The 22552-nt window shown below is 35.7% G+C and overlaps 1 protein-coding gene across 3 annotated transcripts in view; it reads left to right on the top strand.

The window, feature by feature from the left end:
* Nucleotides 1–22552, top strand: part of LOC132107988 (ubiquitin carboxyl-terminal hydrolase 32-like) — a 62141-nt gene that overhangs the window by 18402 nt on the left and 21187 nt on the right. For all 3 annotated transcript variants that reach the window (XM_059514394.1, XM_059514393.1, XM_059514395.1), the window contains exons 3-5: nucleotides 13436–13541; nucleotides 14090–14208; nucleotides 16219–16378. In XM_059514394.1, the coding sequence (XP_059370377.1) occupies nucleotides 13436–13541; nucleotides 14090–14208; nucleotides 16219–16378 (385 nt within the window). The remainder of the gene's footprint in view (nucleotides 1–13435; nucleotides 13542–14089; nucleotides 14209–16218; nucleotides 16379–22552) is intronic.

Genomic DNA, 22552 nt, shown 5'->3' on the forward strand with positions numbered 1-22552 from the left:
TAATCAAATCTTAATATATTCTGTGCTCAAGCACATGCATTAAGTTTGCCACAAAGTACATGCAGAAGTAGCCTAATAATTGTGAAAAATGCGAAATTTTAATTATTTATTAATAAACAAATGTTTTCTTGTCTGCTGCAAGATGAAATTCACAGTGCTGGCTCTCTCCGATAGAGAAATGCAACATTCACAGATTGTTGAATGTTGAATATTAATGCACCCTGTCATTAATGCGCATTAATAATTTTTGCACAAATACTTGCATATGAATATTAATTCACATTTTGCATTACAACGTAAATTATTTTTTACATGCAATTATCCAAAATAAAACCAAACAAGATTTGTAATGAAGATAAAATAAATAAGAATAAAAGCTGCACATCTACCATCACATGTGCAGTGCAAATCTTGCACATATTTTACACACCTGCATTTAAATACAGCTGCATTTTTTTTTTTTCATTAAATAATATGAAAGCAAGTAGGGCTGGGTGATAAATCAATTTTATCAGTTAACTCGAATTTGTAATTTACATCGGTTTGTTTGAATGAAAATCGTTTTTCTTTTTAACATCCACCGACGCACCACTCAGTTCTCCCGTAGTTCTGAGTGGCTCAACCCTCCCCCGCGAGTCTGACAGAGACACGCCGCCGAGCAAAAGGATGAGCTGAGCGGTGTGATTCTGACTGGATCCTCCATCACGAGTACAATTCATGCCAACAGCCCGTAATATAACTGCATATTCAGCAAGAATTCATGTTAAACATATTTAGCTATGGCTTGATCAGGTTATAATGACTGCAATAGTCGAGCGGGATGTTAAAGGCTATATGAGTTAGTTTCTTTTACTGATTATTTTCGGGTTAAAGCATGATTTAAACAGATAAAGCACATTCACACGCAATTGCTTTAGCAATAATGCATTCAAACAAATGTGATCTTACAGTACTACATTATCAGTAGGCTATTTGATTTTGAAATCTTGAAGAAATTAATCGATCTGTTTAGATAAAATAATTGACAAAAATGTACTGTTATTTTCCTCTCAAACAAAATTTGCACAGCTGATGGGCTAGTATTAACAAAAAATAAATAATAATAAAAATAATATATAATAAAAAAATAAATCAATAAATAAAGTTCTTACCAGCATTAAGGTAATAACATTACAGTTTTTTATCATCTTGTCTCAGTTATAAGTTTATATTTGTAAAATAAATTTTCTGTCATTTGAATATTGATTTTAAAATCGATTTAAATCATAAATCTGACTTTTAAAATTTTTTTTTTTTAGGCCATATGCTATCGCCCAGCACTAAAAGCAAGTAAAGAAGGCTCCCTTTAAAATCACTTATGTTGTCAGTTAATGAAGCTCTTTTTTACATCGTGTGCAATTTGTTGATTATAATGAGAGAACTTGAGTTTAATCGTGAGGACGGTTCATTAATCCATCCATTCTTTAGAGTTTCAAAGATTTATCTAAATCGTGCAGGTTTAATTTCGTTTATTGTTTTAGGCTAATTAGGCATAATTAATGTGAACGAAATTATACAGCGCTTCACGTTTAAACATGCAACAATTTCTTAATCAGTTTACAGACAAATGTCTTTTTTCCAAGAAGTTATCTGTCAAAATAAAGGACAGGTAACAAATAACAAAAGTGCATGTTGTTTTATTAAAGGAATTTTAAAATATAAATTAAAATATAGGCACAATAAATGAAAATATTGACATTGCATATTAATCCCTGTAGCCTACCCCCCTAAAATAGGCTACCACTTTTAATGCTCAGATGCAAAGTAAACCACAATTTCTTTTGAATAATATAACACATAATTCATATAATATAATTAGTACTGCACACCTTTTTAAATGTATCAAATCTAAAATATGGTTTAATACCATGTAGCTTAGAGAAAATATAATCACAGGTTCAGGCACAGGCTTGACATTTATCCTGCTTGAATTCGTTCTAATAAATGCACATAACTTCATAAGTACCAAACTTTCATCTGTGAATATTACATTTTAAATATATTAAATATTTTAACTATAACTTTTTCTTTCATTTTCCGTGACTGAAGCCGTCAAATGTAACACATCATTGAGGCAAAACTGACGTCTATTTGCAAAAATGTGCTTTGATGCGCTTGTTTGATAACTTGTGGTTAAAGCGCCACTCAGCGGTCAAAAGCTGCAAATGCACTTTACAAACGCCGCGGCGGCCGTACCCGCGGTGGTAAAAAGGGCCTTTAGGCTGTCTACTTGGTGTACATGTGCGATTAGGGTGAGTGCTTTACTGTCAGGTGACACTAGTGCTGGTGTCCTCAAACGTTAGTCTGGAGACCTACAGTGGTTCTCTATGTCAGAAAAGTCATAACAGTGTTAAAAGAATGTTCTTTGTGGTATGTTTTCACTGCAAAACAATAAGAAATGCTGCAAATATCATCACAAATTTTGAGAAAAGCCACAGTAAAATCAGTCATTTTGATCGCAAAAATCACAAAAAAAAATCGTAAAATCCTGGAGGGACTGCCTAATGTTTGGTAGACCTATATGCTTACATAGTTGTTTGCATTCTAACATTTTCCATGGGGTCCTGCTCCACCTCTCAAATTTACTAAATATGTAGGTCAGTGGTTCTTAAACTTTTCACAGAGTACCCCCTCAGAAAATATTAGGCTTTCGGAGTACCACCATTCTGACTAACATTGACATGGCTTTTGATGGGCATAGTGTTATAGACTTACTGTAATGCTTAATAAGGGTTTAACATGGCTCTGATAAAGCCAAACATAAATTGTAGGGAATTTTGTTTTAATTATTTTATTGTATGTTTAATCGTATCCTGATTACCACCAATAGTGAGCCACAGCTGGAGAACCAATGATCTAACTTTGACAAACAGTCCTGACATATCTATCACTGTCAAATGTAGCCCAACACTTGTCTCATGTTTTACTTTAGGTTAATAATGCTATGATTATAGGCTAAGGTTGTCTAATAAAGCAATAAGCCCTGCGAAGCCATGTTTTCTGCGAAGCTTTGTCCAAAACGATGGACATAGGCCCATTGTGACATTTTGATTAATCCCTCTACTTTACTTAAATGTATCAGCTTAATTTATTTTAATAACACCTATGCTTAATTCACGGCCACCTCTTTTTTAGATTGCTCACACATCAGATTAACTGACTAATGATCTAAGAAGAAGATGTCTCCTTCCTCTTCTGTCTTTATTTCTATTCTTGTCTCTGTGGGCAGTTTTTTAGTCCAGTTTTGATGTTAAGTTATAATGACCTCGTTACATTGTGATGCAATATGTTATTCCATTTGAAAGATGGTATTAAAATATTTTGAAGGTATTAAAAAAGGTAGTAAAAGGTATTAAATTCAACTTAAGAACTTCTGTATATACCCTGGATTCAGTTCATCTGGAAGAGAAGACAAAAATGCAGAAAACCTCAGCTGTGTGGGAGCACTTTAAATTGAGTAAGGACAGGACAAAGGCAGTGTGCCAAATATGCGATTTGAAACTGCCTACCACAACAGCACATCAAGTTTGAAAAAAGTTCTGTGAGTAGTAGGCCAATGCCTATACTATATTGTTGGTGTAAAAAAAAAAAAAAACCTAACTGCTTTTATCCATCATGTTAATCAGTAATTTTACACATGATAAAAACGTGCACTTAATTTGCTTGGAAAATACTTACGAATACAGCAGTCATAAAAAAAGGTACAGTAGCCCAGCCTAATAATAATTTGTGTATATTAAAATTATTAATCTTAACAGACCTGTGTGTTTGGTATCACTAGTGCAGTGTCCGTTCTCGAACCATATACGCCCTGCCCGCGTGGGGTTCATGCTGTTCTGTAGTTTCTTAAAAATGTATTAATTCTGAACATGTTGCATGTCCATATTGCACTAAAATGCGACACTGGACTCCCTACGGTCTGCAGCAACACACCCGCCATGCATGAAGTCAATTGGATGAATGGTTCTCGACATAATAAAAATGCAAACAGACAGATACTCAGCGATTACTGCCCGTGTCTACACTGGACACGACAGTTGTCATGCTGCGCCACGCCGCAACAGCTAAAGTCTGTCTATAAGCGACCATTGAAAATCATTTAAAATTTGTGTCAGTACGTCATAAATAGAATGCAGCAGCAGTTTACTGTCGGGAATTTGTCAGACATTCCGCATCCAGTGTAGACAGCATACTAGGTTCTATTGTATTTTGTCGCACCGCTCGTGTCCAGTGTAGACACATGTTTGAGAAAAGAATATATTCAGCCCCCTCCCTCCGAAGCTTTGGATATTCAGTGTTGATTACTACCGAAGCTTCGAAGCTCAAAAAATGGTATTTGGACTACGGCCCTACATGATGCGCACAAAAGCTTAGATAAACTTTTACAGTATGCAGTTTTCTAATGTGATTCATTGTTCTTTGCATGGCTGCTGTTTGACTAAGCTATTTCCCTGTTTGTGTGCAGTTCAGTTTTGCTTTGCTGATGCTTCAAATACCCACAGTCATGTGGTTACCGATTGTAACCCAGAGAAATGCAAGCTGAAAGGTGGGGCTTTATGGTAAAACATGCACACACATTATCTTCTGACATTTAAAGACTTCCCCATGACCTGACCGCTGTAACCGTGAGTTCATGTGGCCCTCTCTACCTGCCTCCTGTAACTTTACAGGCTGTTCTCTGCAAGATGAATCATTCAGAGATCCCGCTCTATTTCTGCAGAAACACGTCTATACTTGTTGTCATAGGAACTAGTATTTGCAAGCCAGCCTGATTGGTTATTTTCGGCTTGTTTCTGTGTGGCTCTTGGCCAGTTTTATTGTGAATAATGTTTTGGATCAATACTCTAAAAGCACTTTGTGGGGGGGGGGGGCGTATCTCTTTGATGTTTAGTGTCAATTAAACGAAGACCTTAAAACCCTTGGAGGACTTCAGCAAGACTTGACTCTACAGTCAGGTTTGTCAGGTATTATGAACTTTCAGGCATGGCTGCGATCCAATTAATTTTTTTTTTTTTTTTTTTTTTGCAATATAAAGCTGCCACTCATCCAAGAAAAACAGAAAGGAGAGAGATGTAGTTTTGGGTTTATTTTTAGCTCTTTTCCCACAACCTTGTACGGTGACTAATCCTGATTTCTGCCAGCACCTTGCAAAGTTTTTATCAGGTGAATCTTCTGCTAAGATGATTCTTTCTGAGTGTTGCCTTTCTGAATAAATTGAGAATCCTGATTGTCCCACAGTCAGTGCAGTCTACCTTAAAAAAAATCTATATTTCATCAAATTATTATTTTTTAAATCTATTTGAATGAATGAATCAGTGACTCATTCATAAATACTTCATTGTTTCATTTCTAGATCAATCAGCATGAATCTTAATGAATCTCTTGATTGAGTGATTCAATGACATACATTTTTAACTGTGGCTAGTCTCCACCTACTGGCATAATGAATAATATGCAATAATAATCAGGCACAGGTAATCTACTAAAAACACTGGCACAAGGTGGGTTAAAACACGTTTTTTGGGGGCGTTTGATAATGGAGTAAATTCACAGTTAATTTTTAATTTTTATTTTTTTATAACACTACAGCAAACCTTGCATGATTCATCTAAATGCTGTCCCATAAATTTTGCATCTGAAAGAGAGACTACAAATCCATATACACTAATGTTTTTAGATATTCAAATCGGCTAAAACCTTAATGTTCTGGTTTGTTCATACTTGTCAGAGGTTTAATAGAAAAGAATAACCGTTGTCATTAGGGGTGGGTGATATACTGGTAAACATGTTAACCAGTAGAGATTTGTCAACCTGTAGAAATTCAGAATTGAAGTCTCTATCGTGGTTACATTCACACATGACATTGTTGTGCTGTCACTAAAATGTATCTTTTGCACATGTTTTTAAGCATCGCAGTTTAAAAACAAGTGATTTTAAGCCACTGAAACACAGTCAGTACTGAAAGAGAACTAATTACACTTATGTACACGCTGTCTGAGAGGCTGTCTGTTTCTGAGCACTGTCAGACAGGTGCAACCATGTGTAAACCATGCTCATAGTGTGCGGTTGTATTGAACGCAATTATTTTTGCTGCTTTAAAGGCCTTGAATGGTTAAATACACACACTTGTATCAAAATGCCAGTCTTAGCAAGTATCATCAATTTTTATCTATTTGTTCTACTATAGTTTTTTTGTCCTATTCCTTGTAATTAGTTTGTTCTTATTTAACCACTGACTGTTCACTTGTCTTCAGTGAGCTTGGGGTTTTTTTTTTTTTTTTAAATATATATATATATATTATAAAGACCTTATTTAAAGCTACAGCTCATAACTTTTGGCACTCTAGCAGTTAATTAACAGAACAGAACTGCGTACGTCTTGTGGAAAAACATTGTAGCCAGAGCTGCTTCTTTCTGTTTATGTCTGATGAATTACACAGGTACCGGGCTACTCCGCAGCAGAATATTAACAGGTATTCTAGGTGTACCGTAGTGATTCAGGACAAGCCAAAAACACAGTTTGGAAAATCGATTCATGGTGTACTCACTTATAATTATATAAATTTTTTAAATTTTGAACAAAAAGTCATGGACTGCAGTTTTAAAGCAAAAATAACTATATTGGGATATATATCATTATCGTAAAATAAAAGTACCGTATTTTTCGGACTATAAGTCGCACCTGAGTATAAGTCGCATCAGTCCAAAAATACGTCATGATGAGGAAAAAAACATATAAGTCGCACTGGACTATAAGTCGCATTTATTTAGAACCAAGAACCAAGAGAAAACATTACCGTCTACAGCCACCAGAGGGCGCTCTATGCTGCTCAGTATACACAACAGGAGCACTGAGCAGCATGGAATGCCCTCTCGTGGCTGTAGACGGTAATGTTTTCTCTTAGTTCATTTCTCTCGGTTCATGTCAAATGAATTTTGATAAATAAGTTGCATCTGACTATAAGTCACAGGACCAGCCAAACTATGAAAAAAAGTGCGACTTATAGTCCGGAAAATACGGTACTCAAATTAGGGCTGAAACGATTCCTCGAGTAACTCGATTACAAAAAAAGATTTTTTTTACTTTACATTCAGCTAGGAAACCAAAAGCCTCTTTTAATTTATTCTAAATATCACGTCAGGTTCTTTCGCAATGATTTTTTAAATGTGACACAACGCGTTTACGTCACCCACAAAGCGGAAGGAGACAAGCGCTGCGTCCGAAATCGCATACTGCAAGGAGTCAGCAGTGTTTTGATTTGAGGGCGCGGGCAAACGTAAAGAGAACGTCGTGGCATGTGTCCATTGCAAGATAGAGCTGGCATACCACAACTAGGGTCCTATGATTTCCGCGATGTAGAAAACACGGAGGGAATCGCGGAACCCAGTCATAAAAATGGAATTCACAGTTTAACGCGGAATGGCACAGAATTTGCCAAATTTTTAATGAATTAATCAAAAATAGGTCATTGCACTTACATCAAATCACGATATGGACTAATATCTGTAAATATTAAGCCGGGACAGTGTTTAAATATGAATCCTGCATGTTCTGCATGTCTCTGTTAATGAATGGAGCAGAAGCGCGACTTCCTTTTTGTCACACACACTGACGCTCACGTTGATTTCAGCGTCTGCTGTCTCACTAAATAAGGCCGGTGACACACTGGCTGCGTGGCGTGAGCGTGGCGTTTCTGCTGCGTGTCAGTTGCGTGGCGGCTGCTTCGTGTTTTCTGTGTCTTTACACACCAGAACCATGCCTGACGCGGCGCTGGCGTGCTGCTGCTGCTGTAGGTGACATAATAGAGGGAGGCCGCCGAAAGACCAGGCTCTTGTCTTCATGACAACAATATCTATACTTCATGTTAAGCATATATTTATAAAGTAGGGATGGGACGATAACCGGTTTTATTGATAACCGTGATAAAATGTGCTGAAGGTTAGTAATATCGTTTAAAAATGAATTATCATTAAAACCGTGTTTGATTATCGCGGTTTTAATAACTCACTATTAAATCATGTCCAGCCAGCAACAGTCTGACGCAAGCGCAGCGCACAATTTTTTTTTTGTTTTTTTTCGAGAAGGAATGGCGAGTCAGTGACTTTTCTATGCTTTTCTATGCTTCTACACTTTTCATTGTAAGGAAGGAAATGCCACAGAATTTAATCTTTCTTTAAATTAAGTGCATAGAGTTGCTTGTTTTATTAGTTGTTTGTTGATTATTAAATATAAAACTTGCTGAAATGTTTTCAGTGTGAGCATCAACTATTTTTGAACACTTTCATCTCGTTTCAACAAAACCGTGATAATATTGATAATCATGATAATTTTAGTCACTATAATCGTGATATTAAATTTTCATACCGTCCCATCCCTAATATAAAGCCTACTGATAAAGGACACCGTCAACAGTATTGACGGCAAAATAGACTGTTTGACAGGTGCAATATTTGAAAATCAATAATTATTTATTTTTTAAATTACATTTATATATGAATTTAAGTCAACCTATAGACTTTCAAACATCAAAATGTCATTAATTAATATGTATTTGTGTACAAAATGACATATAAACATATTTTCCTATTCTATTTTGCCTGGAAACGCCCTCAACACGCTTGCGTGAAAAATAGGCGTCGGTTCTATTTCTAGCATGCACACGTTTTCCGCGCGGCTCGAGCCTCACGCAGGCAGTCTGCAAGCTCTAACATGCTAACATGGGAGCCGAATTAAAAACGGACACGCCACGCAGCTGAGACACTTACGCAACGCATCCAATGTGTCGCCGGTTTAAGGACGTGAACACATGAACAACATCTCCAGAACTGCTCTGACAGTCACTTCATGAGCAGTTGACCATTGTCACATCACATACACAGAACTATAAAGGTACGTCAACCCGTCAAAATAAGACAAGTATTTGCCAGATATGTATTACTATTGTTCAGCAGAATGTACATAGCCTACTACTAAAAAAAAATCTAACATAATTTTTTTAAGGTTTAAATCACACATTTCTTCCATGTTTTATTTTTAATAGTAAATCCCCTTTGTTTACCAAAAAGTTAAGTTTGCTTAATTTTCAATAATTAAAAGATAAATTAAATTAATGTTTTATGTTTAATGTGCATCTCAGAAAATGCTTTATTTAAAACCCCAACTGAATGGCACTTAAATGCACTTAATTCATCTGTCAACTTTATTGTCATTGTTCACAATACAAATACAGACAGAGAAACAATGGGTAATAATTAAATTTTTATTTTTGATGTATGCATTGCATTGTATGCATTTAAAAAATAAAAATATTTTTTTCTAAAAAAGGAAACTTAGTTGTTCATTTTAAGAGACCCGGGAGTCTTATTTTCTCTTACATAATTAATATTACACTTTAATTAAGCGAAAACACATTTTATCCGATTAATCGATGGAATTTTTGGTAGAATACCCGATTACTAAAATATTCGATAGCTACAGCCCTAACTCAAATCGTGATATAGGATTTTGGTCATTACGCCCACTCCTAGTCATTTAGGAATAAGATCCTAAGGTGTTTGAATCAATATCACAATCTTTCACCAGTTAATTGTGCAACTGTTACTCCACCCTGTCTAACTACGCTACAAAATCAATATTATTCACTTAACCTACATGCACCCACATGTGTATGAATGGCAGATAGTCAGTGTCTGCGTCCCGTGGGTGATAAATCTATGGCTGCAGGTGACATCTCATGATGCATCCATCATCGGGAGGCACAGGCAGAAGGAACCCTGGGCACCCAGTTGCTTATTTCATCGCTGTGATAAGTGGGTCAGTTCCCTTGAACTCAGCTCGCAGCCAGCAATCCAATCACCTCACGCTAATCTTTAGCACCCAGCTTCATTAAATCCCTTGCAGCATCGCACACTTCCCCTCCTTTATTCCTCCAACTTCCTGTCTGTGTGCGTGTCAGCTTCAGAAATGCTCTAGTTGATCATTACCTCAACCTTCAGTCGCTCAGTATTTGTATTACATCAAAGGGCAATGATTACATGCTACGGAAGCGTGCTACATTATTCATTATAAAAGCAATGGCTTCTTTGTTTGTGTATATTATGTATCTGTACAATTTAGTTCTACAAACGAATGAAATTAAACCAAGCCGTTCTGTTACAGAAATAAAAAAATTTGTCAGAATATCAGAGCAGAATACATGCCACCTTCAAAATCGCAGTGATGCAGTGACTTATGTGTGTAAACAGCCCATAAGAAGTGAATGTCTGTACACATACCAGTATCCACCCAGCAAAAATACTTAAAGCTAAAGCAATTAAAATAATCAACTAAATATGTTAAGATGGAGGCTTTGTTGATTGATTTTAACATAATTGTAAACTGCATTCCAGACTTGTGCCGACATCTCCTCCAAAGCCTGAGCCTGAGCACTGACATCCTCTCTGCCCTCTGGCCAAGACTGAAGCCATCTTTGCACAGACAAATCCACACAAAACTGAGGCCAGAGCTGTAGAGATGGATGACAACACAGTGTTCATTAACCAGACCTTAACTTCATTCAGACTTGCCAGCAGAGTCCAGAATTAACACTCCCCCAGTGCCAACTAGTTAAATAGATTTGGGCGAGAATAACTTCCAGTTAATTTACTTTACATTCAGCTAGAATACCAAAAGTCAGAGGCCAAATTTTTAATGTATTTTTTTTTATTTTATATATATAGAGAATTTTCGAATTTTGCTGATATTCGACTCAAATGTTTGGGGGCAGGGCAAAATACATTGAGTCAGTTCAGACATTCGACAGCCATGATTACTGATGCTAACACACAGGGGAAATGTGTAACAAATGCCTCGCAGGTGAAGGTTGTTACCAGTGGGCCCTGTTTGAAATTGTTTAATTTGTATGTTCGTTTATTTTTATTTATTTGTGCTATTTACACAATGTTCAAGTTTTTTAAGTTTGTAGATGTCAAGGTACAGAAACCAAATAATTAAATGTAAAATAGCACTGGATAGTCTTCAATGTAAAAATGAAATATACAATCAAACCTACATTTATTCAGGCACCTTCAACATTTCTCACATTATTACAGTTTTGCTATATATATCAAAAATTATATCTGGTGTCTGAATAATTTTTGGTTTGACTGTTAAAACTACAAAGTAATTCAGTCAAGAGCAGTGAGTGATTTTCATTTTCATTTTCTTGGATTTGCATTACAGCAGCCAGTAGCTAAATTAGGCGCGGTCACTTTAAGAGACGATGAACGCATCCAATATAAAACACATCCCATTTTTTTCCTCAACTGTTTACTTTCACTTAAGAAATAACTGACTGTTTTTTCGAGCATAATTTCCAAGGTGGATATTTTGACATATTTTGTAAGTATTTGTTGGCACAAGAGCAAGAATAAGCAAATTCGGTGTTCAAGAGACGCCTTTCTCTGCATGAGCCCTGAACACCAGAACACCGCGAGTACTGAATTGGGCTCTTTCACATCTTTTTGTTTGTTCAAACTGCGATTTGTATTTGTTCGTTCAGGAGCAGGAGGGACTTCGAGGAGAACTTCGCAGAAGAGAGCTCAGTTCAGTGTCGCTGTCCGTGATACGCGGCTCTCTCTCTTGTGCGCACCGAACACAGCGCGCGAGTAACCAGCTCTGTTCAGCTTTTCCGCATCTTGTGTTTGGATGCTTTAATGTTTAAATCGACAAGCGGTAATGCTTAAAAACACGTGAAAAAGATAAGCTTTCGTGACGATGCGCAGCAGTGGCCCGTCAACTGTCCTGAGCATCTTTTTAGGCTGGCCTCAGCCAGTCGGTTATATAAAATATCAAGGTGAAAGTCATCATAGCTTGCTTAGTATAGACCCAGCTCCCAACCCAACTTTGAGAATAGATTAACGGCGAATTTTTTTTTTTTATCGCCCGATATGAGTCTCCCGTTAACACAGCACGTTAACGCCGATAACGGCCCACCACTAATATAATTATATATAATTTTTTTTTTTTTTATGTTTTTGTATTTACTGGTTTATTCACAAGTTATTTATTTATTATGTAGTAAATTTACTATAATTTAACTAAAAGGTCACGGACATAAATTCGATTTTTATTTAGTTTGTATTTTGTATTGGTGTTTTATTTTATAGTTATGGTTGTGCCTATGTAATTAAGTATTTGCTGGTTTCACTTATTTTTGTTATTTGCAAAAATGTGTGTAAATGTTTCATTGTCTGAAGTTCCTTGACAAGTAGCTAAGGGGAATAAATGGATTTTGTACCCTGCTCACCAGTGAAGCTGCAGTCTAACTTGTCAGTAAAGACTCATATGGACTTGGTCATGTACAATTTGACAGAAGATTGATACCACAGGGAAGGTACCTGTCAGTGTGTGGAAATCCCAGCTTTGACATCACAACATTGCTCAAAATTATAGGAATGATCTTGTGCTTTTTCCCTAGTAAATGTTTGTACTGTATGCTGCAGAGCGCTAGGCTGTGCAGTAGGCATCTGGGGGTGTGAACATTTTAGTTATATGTGGCGTTAAGGGTAAGACATGGTGTCATACCAGGCATAAAAGTGAATTATGTCTGCATGAGATGTCTCTGTGGAATAGAAATAATCAAAAACAGAAAGAAAAGTATTTTACTGGTAAGCCTCCTGCAGGGCCACATTTTGCGGAGATATTTTTTTTATACTGAAACACATTTTCAGTAGCCCTGCAGTGTGGGTAGAGAGAATTTAATGTTTCCTCTGTATTAAACGAAAAAATGTCAGCTGATTTATGGGGAGATATGTATCTAGAGAGCATTATCATTAAAAGTCTGATATTTCTCTGAATCTCAGCGGAAATAAAAAGTGTGAGATAATACCAGGCTGTCTGTATTAAGTGTGGAACACCAGTAGATTTAGTAATAGCGTACTTATGGGAAGGAATGAAGTTTCTTTGTTGTGCAACTGGTAAAATTCAAAAGATGGCACATTTTGTTTCATTTTAGTTGCATGGCTTTGTCCTGTAAATACCTGTAAAAACTTTTTTTTGCTGTGCTTACTGATAAATAACTTTTTCAATGTAATACTTTTATTATAATTATTTATAAACTCAACTTAGTTTGTTGTTGTCTGTATGTCAATGACGTTTGCATAATCATTATGTGCGATTCAATGTACTTCTGCATCGTTTCCTGTGTTCTTTAGAAAGAGGCATTCACACTGACAATGGATAAATCATTCATCTGAGCTCTTGGTTTCTAGAATCCTACTTACCTGAATTTAGTAGTGGAGAACTATTTTCACTCTCATTGGTTGTTGCTGCATTGCTGCTCAGTCGAGTTCCGTGGAAAAATCTTGCATTTTAAAAGGCCATGTTTAATGTGCATCCTTTTCTCATCTGTTATAGGTGATCTACAACTCTTTTGGTGGTACATCTAAAGGGCTGCACTTCAACTACCTGATCGTCGGGCTGGTTCTATTAACAAGAGGACGCGATGAAGAGAAAGCCAAATGTACGTTTACAGAGAGGCACATGGATATCCACTCCCATATTCTACCTATTATATACACTATACATTGTTCTTGCTCATTATTTCAATGATTTTCATAGAAATTAAATGTTCTAAATATTTTTATAAATTCTGTGCATGATGGATTACAGATGAATTACTCTGTGTAGTAGCTTTATTCTCAGGATTTAAAGCATCATTTTGAAATAGCCTTATTTAGCCTTACAAATGTTTGTGTATATTTGTTTGTTTTCCTTGTCACAAAAGGTGCTCGACTAATTCCATTTCAAATAGCAATCTAAACAAGCACACCTCAGCCTCGGCATATTCAGTTATCCAAATGTTATTTAGCTTTGTTTTGCTCCGTGTTTCTGTAGTCAAACTGGTAGCTGCATGCACACTCCACTTCACAGTCTGTTCCCCATAGATGTACTGTCTACTCCGTCACAGTGTCCCTGACAGCTGTGATTGATCTGAGGGTGCAAGACACATTGCCTGCTAGACTTTGATTAGCTGTTTGTGTATGAACCTGCATGTCCCTGTATCCACAGACATCTTCAGCTTGTTCGCTTGTGATTCGGGGACCTATGTGGTCCGGGAGGATGTGGAGAACATGCTGCGTTCAGTGGATGGGGAGGTCCCGCCCTCTCTTAGGAAGTGCTTCACTGAGGTCAGTTCAGGAAAACTAACCTGTGCTAATAACCTAGGTCTTACCAATCTCCTGACTTCTCAGACAAACCATCATGCCATACAGCCATGTAGTGTGTTTTTTTTTTTTTTTTTTCCAGGAAATTTATCTGCATGTTTTTATAATGTTTTTGAAAGAAGTCTCTTATACTCATCAAGGCTACATTTATTTGATCAAAAATACATTAAAAAAACATGAATCTTGCAAAATGTTATTACAATATAAAATAATGGTTTCTATTTTAATAAACTTTAAAATATTATTTATTTCTGTGATGCAAACCTGAATTTCCATCAGTTATTACTCCAGTATAAAGTGTCAAAAGATCCTTCAGAAATCATTCTAAAATGCTGATTTATTATTATCAATGTTGGCAACACTTGTGTGGCCAAATATTTTTTTGGATACTGCGATACTTTTTTCAGGATTCTTTGATGAATAAAAAGTTAAAAAGAACCGCATTTATTCAAAATATAAATTCACAATATAAATCTTTGTTTTCACTTCTTATGAATTCAACACATCCTTGCTAAATAAAAGTTTAAATTGAGATCCAATGTGAAGCACTTGAATCCGGCAAAGAACACAAATGACATTGGGATTTAAACTGTTAACTGTTAACACTATTCAAAGTGTTAAACACTGTGGCCAACGATAGTCAAAAGACTTTTCAATCTACAAATAACCATAATTTATCATAGATTGTAGTAACACTAAATGCACCATGGTATTGTGGCAGAAATGTGGGATATTCATTTGTAATTTTATTATTAATTTAGATGTGTATTAAAGGAGTAATGGAATATAATAACAGTATTTTTTGTGATTAAGCTATAGCATTTGTGCATTTACACTAAATGTATTGTAAAATAACATAAATTTACATCTGTATCCTAACTCAAGCTACTACTACGGTCTACTCAAGCTACTGTCAAATGTGCATTTCTAAGAGACAACAAAATGTAATATTATTAATATTGCAGCCTGCACTGCAAACTGTGCTGATTATACACATTATCCAAGTATGGCTACACAAACCTGTTTCATGATTTGAAGCAATATCACTCATTATAACTTGCACAAACTGAGAGAGTTTTCTATAAATGTTTATTTTATAAAAAAAAAAAATACTGGAAAAGTGTAAGAATTCAAAAGCATTAAGTGTTTGTCATGTTCTGACCATAAAGAGTAGTTTAAAACCACAATTAACAGTCTGGGTTCAACAACTTTCACTTAGGAACAAAAATCTGCCTTTCAACTTATAATAAAGAAATAAAGATTTAAAATTTATCATGATAATTATCGATATCAAGTGATATGAAAAATGTTATTGTGAAAATGGGAAAATTTGGGGCCATATCGCCCAGCCCTAGACTGAACCCAATTTGGTATTTGCTGGCTGATAAATGGATTACATGCCTTTTTAATCCAATCTGTCAGACCTGTGACTCTTGATTGCCAAAATCTATATATACAGCACCGTTTGAACCGTTTGCCCTATTTCAGCTTGTGTTTACAGAGAGAGCTTCCTCTGTGTTATAGCCCTGCTCTAATAATAAGCTTAAAAGGTTGACCGTGCATATGTTGCGGCCAATAAGGTCACATAATTTGCTTTAACATACTTTCCCTTCTTTTTCTCGATTAGCTCTTCTTAAGTTGCACTCTCTTCTCAGCCTTCATGCTTCCTGCTGCAGCATCACTTTCTTGATTTAGGGAAAAGCCACCCAGGGCAGCACTTTTGTTGGTTATCCCTTGGCAGCAGCTTTAAAATTCTCTCTTATCTCTTTACTCAACCCACTTACATAAATGTATCTGTATATAACAGAATTCAGTTCATATTAATAATGAGAAAGCTTCCCCTTCACTGCACAAGGGGAAGCAACTAACATGAAGTCCAACTTCTCAATTCTGCACTCTTACAGTTGGTCATGAGTTCATTAGAGAATTGCACTCTGCTGTTTATTTACAGTGTTTTTGTCTGTTTCTGTCCAGGGAGAGAAGGTGAATTATGAGAAGTTTAAGAGCTGGCTTCTGCAGAATAAAGATGCTTTCACATTCTCCCGCTGGCTGCTGTCAGGTGGTGTGTGTGTGACGTTGACCGACGACAGCGACACACCCACTTTCTATCAAACCCTGGCAGGTGTCACGCACTGTAAGTGTCACTATTTTCTATGAATATTATCTGAACACTTCCTCTCAATAAGCTCTCAAAACTCTGCCTGTATTCTTTGAATACTCTCTCACTCTGGTTCTGCATTTTCTTCTTGGTTATTAAAATGATTTTCAAACAAATTCTAAGCCTTGAACTAAAAGCAGTCATCTCTGAGTTTTGAAAAGCCTGAGAAAAAGAAGGTACATTCGTATACTTTTTTGAGGGACTGAGCTACAATTATAGTAAAATGACTATATATATATATATATATATATAATTATATTTAAAATAACTGTTGAAAGGTTTAGGGTTGTTAAAATGTTGAAATAAGTCTCTTATAATCACCAATTTATTTGATCAAAAATACTGTAAAAACAGTTATATTGTGAAATATTAGTACAAATTAAAATATAGCTTATTCATGTGCTGGCTGAATTCTTTTAACCGCTTTAGATTACTCAAGCTTCCAGTCTAAATTGCAAAAAATGTATATATATACAAATAAGTTGATAGTGTAAGTAGACACAATTAACTCATATATTCTTGTTTTTATGGTAACCACAACTTCTCTGATTGGTAGATAAATGAAGATCTCTTTAAGTATTATGGGGAGTGTAGTTCTTAAATTAGGCAACTGTTGAAAATCACACTAACTTATGGCTTTTGGAGAAGTATATACCATCAGTCTCAGAGCTCATGATGAGTCTGCCCTGAAAGATTTGTACATTATCATAAGACATCGATTTCTCTGTTTGTAGAAATGAATGGTATTTTTGTATTCAGAAGCCAACTTTGATGGCCTCTACTTCCTGAATACTCTCTCACTATTCCATTAGTACTTTCTGAATATGCTCTCAATGCTTTCTGGACTAGCTGCTTACAGAAATATGGGTTTTAATAAGCAATGACTAAAAGGCTATCATTTAAATGTACAAGACACACTGTGTGTCGCTGAAGCTGACAGTCGTCTGCTCTTTAATCGTCCATGATGTAGATGTTTTAGGCAGGTTGCAAGTCTCGTTTTGTCCACTTTCCTCTCCTCCCCGACACACAGGAGGCATCAGCAAATCAGCTGGCCTGTCCTCCACCGGGAAAGAGGCATCTGTGTGAGATAATAGCGAGTGACAGGCAACACTTCCCACTCAGTGAACACACACACAGCATTTGTACACACTCTGCCCTGCTGCAGCTGTCACTGCCACCCAGCTATTAAAACCAGACTGACACGGTGAAGGAAATGGCTGCATTCACTCAGAGACCCCAAGTCTGTACAGCATCTGAGCATAGAGACAATGATTTATTCAGGGGCTGAAGATCCCTCACCCACTTAGTCACTCAGTGCTTTTGCTATCATGAAATCGTAATGTGGGAAGCCTGTGATTTTTTTTTTTTTTAATTTATGAGTGTGCTGCATGACCCAATTGACCCACATTCACAAGTGACCATGCTGTGATAGCCATGATTTCAATTTAGATTGGTGTTTTTTATTATAATAATTATAATACAATAATATTATTATTTATTCATTCATTTATTTTTTACTTGTACAATTTTATTTATTTATTACCTAGTGAAAAAAATACTAAAATGTATTTAAAATACGTTTTATTTTGTGACCCGTGCTGGCAAAATGAGTCGGAAATGCCAGGTTTAATTTTAAGCTACAGGTTAAAGAAGTCAGTTTTAGTCAAATTTGAGGTTTTCACAAAAATGAGTTCATTAAGCCCTCGTCGAGCAATCCCAATGCTCCAAATAGTAATAAAACATCTAAAATTATCTTTTTTTGTACATTTTCTGAGATGAGTACCTTACTCTCTGCTGACTTCTGGACAACCGCTGCTGCTCCTCACCACATGTTATAAAGTGTTGTTGAAAAGTGCAGCATTCCAGCTTTGTGAACATTCATATTGAATCTTCGATGAATCCAAACCAGTGAAATATGATTTTTCAAACCCATGCTTTCGCGTTGACTGACTTTTGCGAAGCGCATGCATAAGACGCACCTTTCCAAGAGCCTGATTTCCTTATTATTACGAAATTTGTCTTGGCAAAATTCAAACAAACATTTTTCACGTAATCAGATCTGACCACATTCAAACAGTTGTACATTTTCTGTACACATTTTTGGAAGTGCTTTCTTTTTTATTCCAACTCATTTCGCAAGCACGGGTCACAAATACATTTTACTATATCCCGCAATTGTACTTTTAGTTTACTAAACAAGTATACTTTAAGTCTGCTTTTTAGGAATAAGTAGTTTTCTGCTTAATGCACTTTAATTGTGTGGAAGTAGTGCTGAAGTAAACTAAGGATATACTGAAGTCTATTTGATTGTGATTGTTATACAGAGATAATACAGTCTTTATTAATAGAGATATTAAAACATATTTTAGGCTTAGTATTAAGCAGTGTGCATTATGCATTAAAGAAATACTCTAAATAAAGTGTAATTATAATTTTATATCCGTAAGTTTGAAGTGATATGTAAATAAATATGTTAATTGATTCGGAGTATACTTGGTATGACAATAAATGTATTTTAAATCATGGCATAGGTTTTTTTATTAATAGGGATTTTAATGACTTTACGTAGGTTTATTTAAATGAAATGAATTTTTAAAAATTATGTCTAATGTCTATCGATCTGTCTGTCATTCTATCTTTCTACCTGTTATTCTGGTTATCGTTGTCTTTATCCTTTGTTAGCCATTTTTAAGACTCTTCTCAATTATTATTTTTGCATTAAATTTAAACAAAGGTAGCTTTGTTTGACTGCAAAAATCTGGATAAATGTGTGTTAGACTGCACTGTAAATGTATCTCTCTTTTTTTTGTTAGGGGGTTTGGATATTTTTACTGGGAATGAGAAAAATTAATTTGACTGATTCAGTTTTGTTCAGATGTTAGAATTGATAATGCTATGCAAGTAGCCAGCTCAGTAGGCTTTGAAACACAACCTTTAGTGCAGGGCAGGAGCAAACCAATATCGACAAGCCTGCTCTGCTTGTGATTTAAAGCAGTTGCCTATAGGTTGCTTCAAAGAGCATACACAGCAGTTGTTTGCCTTTGTCATTAATCAGTTGTCTGTATACAGTCATTATTGGAAAGTCAATTTATTTGCTGTATATTAGTAAGATCCTGATCGATTCTGTCTATTGCGTATTTCTCCATTACAGAATGAATGCACAAGGTTTGGCTTTATTCTTTTCACTGTGTCACAGAGACAAGATACATTTATCCTCAGACACAAGATAGAAAGTAAAAAAAAAAAAAACTAAAGCATGTGATTATGCAAATGGCTCCGTAAAATTTAAATTAGAAGTTTGCTTTGTCAATCAAGGACAGCTTTGGCTCTCCATCTCTAGCCAATCAGAGAAACTACCTGGGCAACCCATGGTAATCTGCGGCCCGCTCCAGATTATCCTCTTAGCTCAGTGAGAGGGCTGTGTGTGTGCCGTTGGTGTGAAGTAGTCATGATCTGTGTGATCTGTGTGAGTGAGTGTGGGTTTATGGGTTCATGCGCCTTCCAGAATATGCCTCACACCAGGCCAAGTGCAAACAGGCAAGAGGCCTATCAGAAAGAAGAAAGTGAAGGCTGGGTGACAGTAATCTGTGAGAAGGAAAGGGAGTTGGATTGCATATGGAAATGGAGAGTAACTGTATTTTGCCAACATAACGTTTGCTATGGTACATGCCATATCTAACATCCAGAGCCGTGACATGTGCTGTGGAATATGGTATGGTTCTTCTGTTGCAACTCTGATCGAGTCGCTCCTTTAGGTGAGTACTAGCATTTGGAGGTGTGTAGTTTACAAATAATGTGTTTATGTAGCTTTATGGAAGCTATATATAAATATAAAAGCTTTATGCTAACCATGTTTTGTTCTCACCTAGGGTGTATTCATTTGATTAAAAATATGGTAATATCACAGTATTACTGTAAAATATTATAAAAATTTAAAAATATCTATTTTCTGTTTTATTATATATTTTGAAATGTAATTTATTTCTGTGATGACAGCTGGATTTTCAGCAGGCATTACTCTAGTCTTCAATGTCACATGGGCAATGATCCTTCAGAAATCATTCTGATGATGAGAAATTATATGCTGATTTGGTTCACAAGTAATATTCCTTTTTTATTATTAATGTTTAAAACAGTTGTGCTCGTTACTATTTTTGTGTTAACTATGAATAATATAATTTTTTTTTTTTGTAATCAATATAAAGTTTAAAAGAACGACATTTATTTGGAATATAAATGGTAGACGTTATCAGATATTATTTCTTTGTCACTTTTAATCAAATTAACGTGTCCTTGCTGAAAAAAAAATAATATATAGAGAGAGAGAGAGAGTGAGAGAAAAATATCTTTAACCCAAACATAGGTACACACTTATGTATTTACTTATGTGCTTTTTTTTTCCACTAATATTTTTTATTCATCGTTTTGGCACAGCTCACTGACAAATGCATTTTAAAAGTATAAATATTCTGTGTCTCAGCCTTGACCTGTAATTTCTCCTCTGTCATGGTCTGTATGTGTTCTGTGCCTTCTTACAGGACAGTAAAGTTTTGACCGCTTCAGAGGCCCCACAGTGTCACGCTAGCCACTAGTAACCAGAGAAACAATGCCATAATGCATTGCACGACCAGAGGATATCACAAGCTATGGCTAGCTTCAAATTAACTGCACATACTGCCTCATATTAAGATGTACATCAACGATCAAGGCTGTTAACATTCAGAATAAACGATGGCTCTTTTCTTATACATACGGCACGTAATAAGTGTTACAGATTATCATTTGCTGTCCAATGCTCATCAGTGAATAACACTCAAGCAGTTATTCAGTTCCCAACAGCTATTCTAAACTAATTATTGTTCTTAGTAATAATAATAACGTTGCTCTGAATAATGATCATTCTTCGTCACTGCATTAATTACGTGGTGTACTGTAATGACTCTTCATTCCAGAGGGAGATCTGTTGTTAAATGTTGTTTGGTGTTATGCTAAATGCATCTCAAATGGGTTTTATGGTTTATATTAGGATTAGAGTTTCTTTAGAAACCACTTGACACTGAATCATTGATGGTGATTTGTAGTGAGTGGGCTCGTACCCCTATAGATCCCTTGTGTTTCTGCTCTTTCAGTTTTCAGCCCTCAGACAGTAAACCTGCTCTCCCAGAGCACTATGGGAAATAATGACTATTGACCCAATCCAATCATACTCCCAGTTGTCCATCAAACCACAGAGGTTTAACTGTGGTGCTGGAGTCTGATATAACAGGGGAGTTTCAGTGTAATCCAGCGGCTGTTCATTAAGATGCCTTTTATTCCTGTCCCAAGAAATCCCCAGGACATTCTCTCTCTTTCTCTCTCTCTCTCTTTCTCTCTCTCTCTTTTTTGTATGGATCTGTTCGCTTATTTATTTATTTATGGAGTGCATTCTCTGAAGTGTATTGTGTTTTGAATGATAGATGTGGAGGAGGCTGAAATGAACATCAGGTTAAACAAAAGATCAGATTTGCATTCCTGTGTTTTGACACTTGTCTTATGTGTGACAGTCAGTGTGGGAGGGGATAGACCAATCCTATTAGCCTAAGCTACAGATTATGGCCAAGCAAGAAGAGTTGACCTAGGTCCTCTTAACCCCAGCAAACTAAAATGACTATTTGTGGTGTTTACAGTGAGTCATGCTTTCACCTAGTAGCTGTTATGTAATCAATCATAAATGTTAATCATCTAATAAGAGCCCATGTCACACCTACAGTCTGCTACAGCTGTGGTTTCTAATTTATTATGAAAATGTTTCCTGTCTATTTTAAGAATATTTCTTCCAAACAATAAACATTTAGTCAGTTAGATTCTGGTAAAGTAGTCAATATTAAGATGGGTCTTTTTATAAAAAAAAAAAAAAAACATAAAAAGGACAGACTAGTGCCATAAAACTGGAGTCTATATGACTTGTATGATAATATATTTCTTTTATTTTTTTCTTAAACCATATAATAGCATTGTATGAGGAAATTGTCAGTGTCAGCAGTATATTTTCATTTTAATTTGAGTTTTTATGTGCTTTAGTCATTTTTTTAAATATATATATTCTTTTAATATTTTTAAGTATTTTATTTAGTTTTATTTTTAGCTCGAATCTTATTTTATTTCAGTAAG

This window comes from Carassius carassius, chromosome 28 (assembly GCF_963082965.1).
Source record: "Carassius carassius chromosome 28, fCarCar2.1, whole genome shotgun sequence".
Taxonomy (NCBI): domain Eukaryota; kingdom Metazoa; phylum Chordata; class Actinopteri; order Cypriniformes; family Cyprinidae; genus Carassius; species Carassius carassius.